We start from the raw sequence: 12,191 nt of genomic DNA, 5'->3' as shown, positions 1-12,191 counted from the left end.
TCAGTTTGACATCGCAATTGTAATGTCATCTCCACAGTGGCCTCTGCATTGACATTATCATCAAATTAGCTTTACGAGCAGCTGAAATATCAAAGGGAAGGAGAGAGGCTGGCCCCAGCCTAGGCAAGCCGGGTTCAGGGCGACAGAAGTTACTTCCAAACGAAGGAAAGGATGTGGACTATAAGTGTTGAGAAAAAGCTGGATGGTGGGAAAGGAAGTGAGCACTCGAGAGGTTTTACATTAGGAAAAAAATAGGAAAAAGGCACAAACAAACAAAAAAAGGGCTATTCAGAATACTTCAGGTTAAATAAAAAATAATTATAATAAAAATAAACCAGAAAATAAATAAGTCTGCTTTTTTGCCACTCTCTGCAGGCCGCAGCGCTCGGCTCTGGAGGGACATCCCACTCCGAGCTCCTTGCAGAGGCTGCCATAAGCTGAAGGCGTGGGCGTGCAGCCTGTGAGCCCTGGGGCTGTTACACTATTTAGGATCAGCCTGAACTCAGGCCTGACGCTATTATAAACACAGATGTGTTTATAACGTAGCTGAAAAGTTAATCATCCTATTAATGCCTATTTCTGGGCATGCTGCAAGTCAAGAGATTACAGCCTGTGAACAGTGGCTGCAGCGACGCTGAGCGAGCGCCCGCCCGGTCGGCTCGTGGGAATCCAAAACAAACCCAGTGGGACGGGGCGGAAAGCTGAGCTCTGCCAGGCTCTCCTCTCCTATGTGCATTAATAGCCTCCCGCTGCGCCGGCTGACACAGCCCAGCAGCTGCCTGCGGCCGCCCCGCTCTCCCCGGGCAGCGCGGGGCTGACATTTGCAAACGCGCAGATGCGCCAGGTTTTCGGGAGACCTCGCGAGCGCCGGTCCGGAGCGGGATGGACGAGAGCAAACCCCTGAAGGTCCGGCTGACGTTCTCCGTGATCCTGGTTGGCATCTCGCTCCTCTTTGCAGCCGTAGTGACTGACCACTGGGCCGTACTGAGCCCCAGAGCGGCTAACGCCACCTGCGAAGTGGCTCATTTCGGGCTATGGCGACTCTGTACAAAGCGGATTGTTATGCAGGAGCAAGGTCCCAAAGGGAAGGGCTGTGGGCCGATAAGCCTGCCAGGAGGTAGGTGAGCACCCACCGATGCATGGGAGACAGCAGCAGGCTGTCATGCCAGGCTTTGCTTAGGACGCTGCAGGATGCGGCAGAAGGAAAAATAGGGTCCGTGTTCCCGTGGCACTTCATTTGGCATGGGGCTGCATGGGGCTGCTTTCATGTTGGTCTGCACACACACCCCGTCGTCATCTCTCTTGCTGTAAGCGCACGCTGTGTTGCCTTGCACGTCTGTTTGTGACCATATTTGAGCCTCCTGTGAAACGACAGTGGCGGGGAGAAAGGGAGGAGGATTGGACACGGTGGAAATCGCAGAGTGAAACTGGGAGAGAGGAAGTTCTGCTGATATCAGCCAAGGGTCCCGCAGCACCCAGGCACACTGAGGGCAGCAGCCAAGGAAGAGGATTTACGGGTCCACCATACGTAGCTGGATCTTTAGGATTTCCAGATTCATATAGCTACGGAGGAACGTGGCTGCTGGTGGCTGGCATTAAGTTATCTCTGAGCTATTGCAGTAACAACCGTTCCTCAGGGCCGGGAGGAACAGGGACCTGCAGTATGCTTTGCCAACTTCCAAAAAAAAAAAAAAAAAAAGTCATAAACTGGGTTTGAAGCAATTTCTCAATGACTTACTGAGCCTCCTCGCCTCTTGGTGGAGGCAGCCTGGTCCCACACACGTCTCCGTCACGGGTTCCTCCAGTGCAATCGATAGGGAGGGCGGCAGGGGAGTGGGTACGGCTGCTTTCCGGGAAGACCATTACATTCCCATGGTAAAAGGAGCTCATTATGTTTTTGCTGATCGCAAAGTCAGCAACATTCGTACTGCATGCACTAATACACTCCCTCCGTGACCGAGCTGCGCTGCTTTTTTAGAAGGCTCGTAGGGCACTGGATGCGTTCCAGAACAGAAATAACAGGATTGCCTTCATGTTAGACTCGCTGCTTGAAATGAAATATGTATGTTAACACATACTTGAAAATTTCCTGTGAAAAATCTTACTGCCTGGGCTTACTGTATATTCCCTGTATTACTGCAATTCTTTATCTCCGGCCAAATTACATGTTCTGAGGAGAGGAGCTCAGCCTCGGCGTTCGGATCTGCCTCAAACCAAATTTGGGAGTGTGTCATCCGTATGCTTAATGTCTCTCACGAAGGTACTTATGTGCCTAGAAACATGTTCCTCACTGTACAGCTTTCCTTGCACGCGGAGGAAAACCCCCACAAAAGGAAAACCAATAGAAATTGGCGGATAAACACCAGAATTGCACAACTGCAGGGTAAATATAAAACTCATAAATATCCAGCTGTCTGCAAAAAGCAGATTCGCAGGCAGGGCAGCACGAAAGCAGCTCCTATCTTTGACAGACATCAGCATGTGCTTGCGTGGGCATTGAATCACGTCCCAGCGCCGCCGTTCTGCCAGGCGCAGCAAACAGCCAGGTGGCCATGAAGGGGCCAAGCCACCCGCCCCACCCCAGAGGTGGTTTTCCAGTTTTTAAAGATATTTGGGAATTTGGATGACATCCTGCATCGTAATCAGCATCCGAGGTTTCAAAGGGCGACATTCGCGGCTCAATTATAATATAAATATTTTAATCCCCATTTTACTCACACCAGGAGCACAGCGTGGGGCGGAGGGGGAGAGCACAGCCCCCGCGGATCCGGGCTGCTAAACGATGCCGCATCCGCACGGCTCACGTTAGGTTGATTTCGCACTTTTGGGAAGAGATGTCGGCAGGGAAACACCGGGGCCGGGAAACCTGCAGCAGTTGAGCAAATGCGACTGAACAAACGTGCAGTAGAAGAGCAGGTGTGGGCACTGGTTTTCCTGAAAATCATGAGACATAACCAGACGTTACTGCCAGGACTGGAAAAGAGACATAAGAATTTATCACTGCATTAATAACCATTTACCAGTCACTCCCTGAGGAGGAAGTGGATGGCATGATTAACATTATATATTAGGTTTTGAGCTCAGCACAGTGCAAAACGGGGAGGATGACTTGGCTCGCAGTCCACAAAGCAGGGCTGTGATTTAGGCAGAGCTTTAAAATTTTACAGCGCTCTTCTGAGGATGTTGACAAATTGGAAAGGGTTCAGCATCCTGCTCTAAGAAATAAAAAGATCAGGGAGACGGCTGTTAAACCCAGGCAAATTCCGATTAATACTGAGACATTTTTAACTGTGGTCAGTGGGCACTGGGGCAGTTTACTACTGGCTGTAAACTGAGTTTGCCTTCACTGCCAGTAAGTCCAGCGCAGGCGTTGTCCTACAAAGTGGGCTCTTGTGTGCCTGCACGCTGGGCGGAGCGGGGATGCTCTACAGTCTGCGTGTGCTGCCAGCAGGTTAAATAGGTCCTTGTAAATATGGGAACCTGAGCTCAGGCGACCGGAGAGGAAAAGTGCTCGAGCAAATGGGTTATCGGCAGGGCTCTCTTGTTCCCCGTGTCCATATAGGAGACTCACTCTGCAAGACTTGTATGAAATTAAACTATTTGGCGTTGCCATCTCCAAAACTCAGTGCATGTCAAAGGCCTTCCCCTGGCTTGTTGGCCAGGTCAGAGCCCAAGGGCTGGCCCCCTCCACCGCTCAGCCCTCACCTTAACACCTCCTCTAATCACAGCAGCAGGTCCTGTCTCCCAAACTTAACACGAGTGGAAACCTTACATTAAACCCAGGTTTTTCTAACCATCCGGCCTGCCACAAGACCCCGCGTGCTAGTGTCCATCTGAGGTTCAAGAGCAAGGTGGGCTCCAGCCCCTCCCCAGCCCGTCACTCCAGCGCTCACGGGTGGCAGCTGCCACCTGAAACTCTGCGTGCTCCAAACACCTTGTGGCCTCTCTGCCCTTTCTTCCCCCATGAGGTCTCCATATGGCAGACCCCCACATTTCAACCATAGCTCAATGCGATTGCATTTTGACTGCATCCCACGGCTGCAGTAGCTGCCGTCCAGCCCCGTGGTGGTGAGCAGCAGGAGACGTTGGCTCTGCATGAGTAGAGGAAAGATGAATTGGTCCATTTGCCCCCACACAGTGGTCATCCAGGAATGGTGAATATGAAAGGAGGGGACCAGGAAGGCTGCAAGGGGGAGGACACTGTGTGATAAACCACGTGTTACAACCCTGAAGTTCACGTGAGCTTTGATGACCCCAGAGCCCCTGGACTGCTCCCATCAGCACGCTGAGGTGACCTCATGGCAGAGATAATGCAACTAAGGGTGGAGAGAAATGAAGATTGCTACATGGTTTTCATCCATTATAAAGCCCATTTTAAATCCTATCCATTATGTAAATGTGGTGTGACACAAATGGGCTCTTCTCCTATTCATGATGGCACCAGAGAGGCATTGAACTGCTTCGGTTCTCTTGAATAGCAGGGAGCCTTGCTGAAACAGATATTCCCGGCTCAGCAGAGCACTGAAGCATCTTTAAACTGAAAACAATATATCACTTTACCAAAACCAACCTAGTTATATTTTCCAAGAATAAAAGCATTTTCCAAAAACACCTCCCCTAGAGCTAACCAACTTCAGTGATAACCCTTGTACCTTGACAGAGCTTTGCTATAAGCCACAAACACAGAGGCAGCTCCTTTTCCTGCAGACAAGTCCATCTCTAAAAGAAGGTTTTGTGTGCTCCCCCTCTGCTGAGCCTTCACAGACTGGAGGGTGGACCGGGCTGGTTTGGTTCACCTGCAATGGACACAAAGCTGTGCTGTGTCCCCCATCACACCGTGTCTGGATGGCTTCACCCTGGGCTTTGTACAGTCAGCACGCCTGGGGACTCCTTTGACTTCAGCCTTTTCGGAGAATTAATTAAAAGCCAAACCAAACAATCCAAGATGAGGTGTCCCAGTTTCATCCCATCTCCCTCCCCTCCCACAGGAGCCAAAGGATCCCCAAACTTGGATCACCAGACTGGATATTCAGCCTCAGGAGCGTCTCAGTCACTGGCAGAGGCATGCAACCTCCGCTCTGGGGCTCAAAATTTGCAATTTCAGTCATAGAGGTCTGAGTTCAAATACGTTTCCTCCAGTCATTTGCAAGGATAATAAAGAACAGGTCAGGAGATGCCAGAGCTGAACATTAACCTAGTCTCCAGCAAGGAGAAGCTGCAGATGAAATAAAAGTCAGCTTATAAAATTAAGTAGATAAGAGCGTCTCAAAGGAATCCCACTAACAGGCCCAAAAACACTGCTTTACAATTGCCTATCTCCTGGGAGAGAGAAAATAAATCCTCCTTGAGTCACTAACTCCAACATCTGCCATTTACATGACAGAAAAAACCCACAAGAACCAATAGGTAACATATAGAGCTCTGGTATTTTCTTGCCACTGGAAATTAATGCTGTAAATAAACACCAAAATGCATTATGTATTGCTGCGTGGTCCTGCACCCGGGACCTGGCTCAGACGACCTGCACTGTAGCAGCATGTCCTGGTCTGGACGCTGGAGAGGACCATAAAGTCCTCCTGGACTTTCTCCCAGCACCTCCTGGAAATCGGTGCTAACTGTTATTTAACGGAGGAGAGATGCTGGTGTTAACCAAGTGGCCCCTCGCTGCAGGCAGTGCCTGTATTTCATGCAATCTCGGCATGGTTTCCTGGTCTGATGGGAGTCCACCCTGGGGTGCAGGAGGGGTGCTGGGGCAGGCGCTCTCCAGCCCGGCTCAGCAGAATAGCGCAATCAGAGCTGGCGCCGCTCAATGCGTCTCCGCAATTGCACCCTTCCAGCCAAATTCCTGGCAAGCAACTGTTCTCCCAGCTCCACGCCCCTTCAAACCTTCAATTAAATCAGTTATAAATAGCAAGAACACCCTCCACCCTGCTGCTGCCAAAGCTTCGAGTCAGCAGGTCCTCATCAGACCCTTCCCCGTCCCGCTGAGACGCCGAGGCCGAGAGCCTCCCGTGTATCTACTGACAGCAATGGCATCTCGCTAGCTGACTCTCACTAGGCTGAGTATGAAACGACATTGTGGCCACTGAGACTCCGCGACCAACTTCCCTCCTTCCAGTACCCTCCCACCCACAACCTTGATCCCCGTTCACTTTATAACCCCTCTATAAATATCCCCTGTACGTGTCAGTGTGCTCACATAAAGTCCAGCTAGAGGAACTTCATAAAGTTCCCACTAACTCTGCTATCTTATCAAATTCACTTAGTAGACTGCTCTGATGGGAGTGAACTTTGGTAAAGCCAGGCTGAGTGAGAGCCTCTTCGCCCTTGACTTGCATGGCTTTGATCAGCCCCCCTTCCCTGGACAACTGTTTGCAGCTTCAGATAGCTTTTGTCTTTTTGGTCTAACAGCCAAAAAAAAGCCCTCAGTGTCCTTATTGTAGTAAAACACCGTGTGCTTTGCTGCATTGCAGCAGCCTCATCTCTGGGACCCCCATAGCGTGGTGACCTCAATAGAATCATAGAAGCGTTTAGGTTGGAAAAGACCTTTAAGATCATCAAATCCAACCATTAACCTAACACTACCAAGTCCACCACTAAACCAATGAAGGGTAATAATTAATTTCATGTTTCCTGGCTTGGTGGCTGGATTATTTTTTAATGAGTAAAACTAGGAATCATTGAGGTTGGAAAGGATCTCTAAGATCATCAGTCCAACCATCAACCCAACACCACCATGCCTACTAAACCATGTCCTGAGGTGCCACATCTACACGTTTTTGGACACTCGCCCCAAGCAGCAAGCTCCCCTGGGCTGCTCCTCCCTGCCAGCTGCTGCCACAGGGGCGGTGACCCTCCTATGGCCGATGCCACTACGGAGTGGGTTGGCAGTGGCAAGGGGAGGTGAGCTGAGATACCAGCTCAGCTGTGGGCACGGCAGGTCTCATCACCAGGAAACACAGACAGAATGAGAAAAATTATCTGTAATTCATGTCTTAAGTAGATGAGCAATCAGTGTGAAAAGCTCTTGGAGAGAAGAGACCACAAAAGATATCAGAGGCGGCTTCAGCCTTGTCCATGCCGGAGCCGGTGGCCTGGCATGTGCATGCCACTCATCTGCTCCCAAATAAAACAAATCCAACTCCAATTTCTCTGTGCTACCAAGGGTAGGGAACCTTAAAACTATTGCAAGTTTGATACATCAATAAAAAGCAAATTCGGTTTTACTATATTTTATCAGAGATTTCTAAGGACACTAAATATCCTTTTCTCCTTCAGAACACAACTGCTCCTACTTCAAGCACTTCACACCAGGACAGAGCTCGGAGATATTTGAAGTAACCACCCAGAAAGGTAAGAAAGGTCCTGAAAAATATTTTCCTAACTGAGGTGCACACAAGATCTAAGGTAAAGGGATCCCCAAAATGAGCGTTCAATCGTGGTTCCACTGAAAGCAGTAGAGGAATTTCTATCAGATACTACCAGCTGGGAAAAATGTAAAAAAAAAAAAATGCTCTGAACAAGGTCAAATGCCAGCTTCCTGGGAAGAAGAATTTTTATATATGATCACACTCGTAAGTGGGATTTTACTCAAAGTTGTCCCACAAATATATAACAATGTCAATACACATGAAAACTGCAAAAAGTCTTTTCAGCATAAAAATGACTTTACAACATTGGCGCTATCCACAACACTCAGAGCCTTTACCATCGAAGGAAGAAGACATTAATAAAATCTAAATGAATAAATCATACCCCAGGCAGAGTCTTGACCCTGAAAAGAAGTACAGAGACTCTGTGAAGACCATTAGGAATTTTATGCTTCATATTGATTTTATATGAAAGTCACATAAAAACCAGAGCTACCAATGGAAGGAAGGAACAGAGATCCTACAAAGACACGCACAGTCAGTGTTTACAGAGCATGGATTTTGAAAACAGTCTCTCACAGACAAATTTCACATTTCTAATAAGTCCCTGATAAAGCCAAATATTTTTAGCACTCATCTAATGCTCTCCTCTCTTTTTCTCACCCTCTCATTAAGGACAGATTCCTTTCTAGTTTGCCACACGACATATTTTGCTGTGGAGTAAATGAGCTGCTGATTACATTACACATATTAAACAATCTGCTTTGCTTCCAGTGGAAATGATAATGGTGGAAAACTGCACACAGGTTTTCTAAAAAAGCAGTTTCCTCAGACAGGAAAGACTGGGAATTTTAAGTAGATAGAAGAGTATGTATCCGAGCTGCCTGCTTTTGCTCATTTATATACTATCAGTTCCAGCCATCCGATGTTAAAAAGGTACCCAATGCCTTCTTAGTCATTTCAGAAAAAAATCAGGAAGAACTCCTTTTCTTTGAAGTAAAAGAAAAAGCTTAAGCCGCAGCAAAAGATTCTACATCGAAACAAACTCTTTCAGGCAGTTCTAGCACATGGTAAAGAGAAACATTAAGGAAATGATAATAAAACAGTGGTATGAAAAGCAATGAGAACAAAGAGTGAGCTGCTGTTCCCTTTCGCAGAAATAGCACGTTTTGATGGGAGCTAATTAGTAACAGGCAAAAAAATTCTTCATGATTTTGCCTGGGAGATATTTTTTTTTTAATGGCTTGAAAGGCAAATATCATCAGGCACTGTGATGTTCACGCATGGCTACATGTGTTAAATATTAAACTAATCTGAAAACGAATGCAATATGTAAATGAAGGCCTGAATTATTCAATTAGCAATTCTTCCCCTCCGTTCAGGCACTGAACTTGTGCTCGGGCTGGGGGAAGCGTCCAGCGCACATCTTCGCTGGCTTCGCAAAAACCAGGACATCTTACAGAGGGTTTAATCCTATGCCCTGAAGAAGCTGGGTTTTCACAGGGTGGGAAATCATTGCCTTAAAGGCAAGGGGAACAAAAAAAAAAAAAAAAAAAAAAAAGGCAAACACTTCACCTCTGGCCCCCTGCCTGCCTTGCCTGCTTGGATTTTGAGCCCTATGGAGCACACAGCTGTCTCTCTGCACCGGTACGACACCGGCACCATGCACGGGGGCCGTGTCGGGGCTCGGCAATACAGACCTGGAATAAAAATAGCATAGAGCTGTCTATTTACTCTGAGAGCAGAGCGCGGAGCGATGGAAGAAATGGGAGCGTGGAGCCCAGTGAGGCTTCAACAATAACATCTGTGCAGCAGAGCTAAACCAGCTCCGGCCCAGAGCTCCGTCAGGCCAATACGGGTGCCGTTTGCTCTTTCAGTAAGCGCTCAGAAAGTGTTTCCCCCTCCTGCTCTATTTGTATACCCTTTGCATTCAAAAGATACATGGCCAATACTTGTCCCTGCTTTTATTTGAGGAAAATATTCAGTTCACCGGAGTCACCTCTCCGCAGCAGCGGGAGGATATGTATTTCTCCGAGTCACCTGCTGCACAGTCACAACAGCTGATGGGAGCGTGCTCAAAATTTGTACGCGTTTGCATTTTGGGGTGTTTGTTTTGCTTTGGCAGAATACAGCATTTCAGCTGCAGCCATTGCCATCTTCAGCGTTGGCTTTGCAATCATCGGAACAATCTGCGTCCTCTTATCCTTCGGGAAGAAGAGAGACTATCTGCTGAAGCCAGCATCCATGTTCTACACCTTTGCAGGTAGGAGGCTCAGTGCTCACATACTTGCACTCAGTTCATAGGACAACATAGAGAAACAGATAGATCCTGGGAGGATGGAGACACTTCTAAAAATGCCCTGGAAGTGGCGTTTTCTTCCTAGCCGCAGTCAGGCTACAAGTCCCTGTGTGGTGCTCCAGCTGAAGAGCTCTGAAAATGTCCTGCTCAGCAAGCACTACCCAGCAGCTTGTCTGTATTTTCTCCAACTACCTTTAAAAGGGGCATTTCTAACATACTCAGTTCTGGCCCCAGCGTAAACCAGGGTTATACACTGTTCTGTCTCATTTATTAAGACTCAAACCAAGAAACAGTTGATCCAGGCCCAAAATACACAGCTGTCTCCCAAAAACGTGAAGACTGCGTTTTTACATGAGCTAGTAATACCTTGACATGCCACAGTGACGGGAAGACAGAGGTGCAAATTGTCACCTCAATAAAACCCTTCTTCAACCTTCGGAAAAGCTCCCTAGGGAAGGTAAATACTCCTCCACCACTTTGAGTTTCCCATCCAAGCCTGCCTAAAAAGATCACACGCAACAAGTCACCGGCTGGCTTGGACGGCCTGGGTTATAGCAGAGCTCTAAGCAGTTGCGAGCGTCGGTTCCTTCACTCAGTGACTCACCGGTGAATCTCACTGCAATTCCTCTATGCAAAAAGACAGATGAGGTGGTTAATTAAGGCTGAAAAATTGACAGCTGGTTATTCAACCCACCGCTCCCATCTTCCTTCAGGTCTCTGCATCATCATCTCTGTTGAAGTCATGAGACAATCCGTGAAGAGGATGATCGACAGCAAGGAGACAGTCTGGATCGAGTACAGTTACTCCTGGTCCTTCGCCTGTGCCTGCGCCTCCTTCGTCCTGCTCTTCATCTGCGGCATCATCCTCCTCCTGATCGCGCTGCCTCGCTTCCCCCAGAACCCCTGGGAGACCTGCATGGACGCAGAACCGGAGCACTGATGTTCCCAGCACCCGGGAAAAAAACCAGAAAGCGTTCTGAAAAGATTTGTATTTTTTAAAATATCTGGGTCTCACTATACAACGTGTACGCCATTAACTAAGTCGTTACTGAACCAAGGCATGTTCAATTGCAATTATTGCTTTGTTTCTTTTTTTTTTTTTTTTTTTTTTAAGAAAGCAGAAAGAGCATTCAGCACCAGCACGGGGCGTGGGTGAACGGCGCTGCTCTGTGCCAATTTGGGGACGCCCTGTGCTGATGCAGTTGCGGGAAAATCTGTGTGCGAGACAGCTCGTGCCACAGAGAAGACAGCTTTCTCAGGGAGCAGATGTCTGGTGGAGTTGGGTTAGATCCGTGAGGGCTATCGGGCTTTTATGCCTCACTTGGTCAGAGAGAGACGGTGAGAAATTCTAGCTCCGTGAGGAGTCCGCTTCCCCGTTCATGCCGTACTCCTCTACCTCCCTAAGAAGGGTTAGCTCACCACTCTGGAGTAAGTTGGACATCTTTATGCTATTCTATTAAACTGTTAACATTTGGGGGAAAAAACCAACCAACCAACCAACCAAAAAAACATGAAAAGCTTTGCCTAGCATTGGGATAAAAATTCCTCCTACAAATTTACACCCTGCTGTTCCATTCTTTTGAATTACACATGAAAAACCCGCAAAATGTAGTTTTTGTTCGGCTTAAACTTTGATGGCAAAGTGAAGAAGTACTGAACATTAAGAGCAATATTTTCCTTTAATAAAAAGCATAATCTTCCAGTAGCATGACTTTCTGGAAAATGATTTTGAGGGATGAATCATTTGGCCCATCAAATTCTGCTAGGTCCAGAATGACAGTGTACTTCTGGATTGTATTTACCATACGGAGCTCTCATTTGTTCCTCGGGAACGGGCTTTTTAAGAATCTGAGCTTTGCTCACTGCATATATATCTAAAACTACATTTTAGGATAATTCCTTCAAGGTAGCTGCCAAGAAGGAAAGGACTTAGACTGAAACACCCAGGAGAGTCAGCCCCAAAAATACTACAAAAGTGCATCGCTGTTTACGCATGCTTGAAGAAACACACGCCCGAGGCGTCGCTACGGGGGACGCTGTGGGGGCCGGTTGCGTTGCAGAGCCCCCGCGCTGCCCTGCTGCGGCCGCCCGAGCACTGGGGGGCCTGGGGGGCTCCGGCCCCACGGACTCACCCAGCCCCTCCAGCCCAGCCCTTTGCACCACCGCCGTCCCCCAGCGCCAAGACGTGGGTATCCTCTTTTCCTCTTTTTTTTTTTTTAAGTTGAATTTTCAGAATCTGCCCAGCATTTCCCCATTTTTCCCCCAAGTAGGAAAAAGGATTTGTTTCAAGTTACACTTTTTTCACCCAATAATTTAAAAAGCAGGAGAAAAGGAAACCCAAGCGTCCTTCCCTTTGCGCTTACCTGTCCACAATTCTAAAGAAAACCAGAATGCAAACCGGAAATTTTCTGATCATTACGAAGAGATCTGAAATCATGACATATTCAAACATTCCAAGAGTTTTCCCAGCGATTTCGTGCTGGTGCGAGGGGTTGCCCATGGCCCTGCCGCTGGCCAGACCA

The 12,191-nt window shown here is 48.0% G+C and overlaps 1 protein-coding gene across 1 annotated transcript; it reads left to right on the top strand.

The window, feature by feature from the left end:
- Positions 1-882: 882 nt before the first annotated feature.
- Positions 883-10,609, top strand: CACNG1 (calcium voltage-gated channel auxiliary subunit gamma 1). The gene is made up of 4 exons (XM_075720186.1): positions 883-1,117; positions 7,279-7,353; positions 9,496-9,633; positions 10,383-10,609. The coding sequence occupies exons 1-4, from the start codon at positions 883-885 to the stop codon at positions 10,607-10,609; spliced, it is 675 nt and encodes a 224-aa protein (XP_075576301.1).
- The last annotated feature ends 1,582 nt before the right edge of the window (positions 10,610-12,191 follow it).

This window comes from Pelecanus crispus, chromosome 12 (genome assembly GCF_030463565.1).
Source record: "Pelecanus crispus isolate bPelCri1 chromosome 12, bPelCri1.pri, whole genome shotgun sequence".
NCBI classification, from domain to species: domain Eukaryota; kingdom Metazoa; phylum Chordata; class Aves; order Pelecaniformes; family Pelecanidae; genus Pelecanus; species Pelecanus crispus.
Note: the sequence above shows the minus strand (reverse complement) of the source record. Positions and strands in the feature narration are given on the sequence as shown.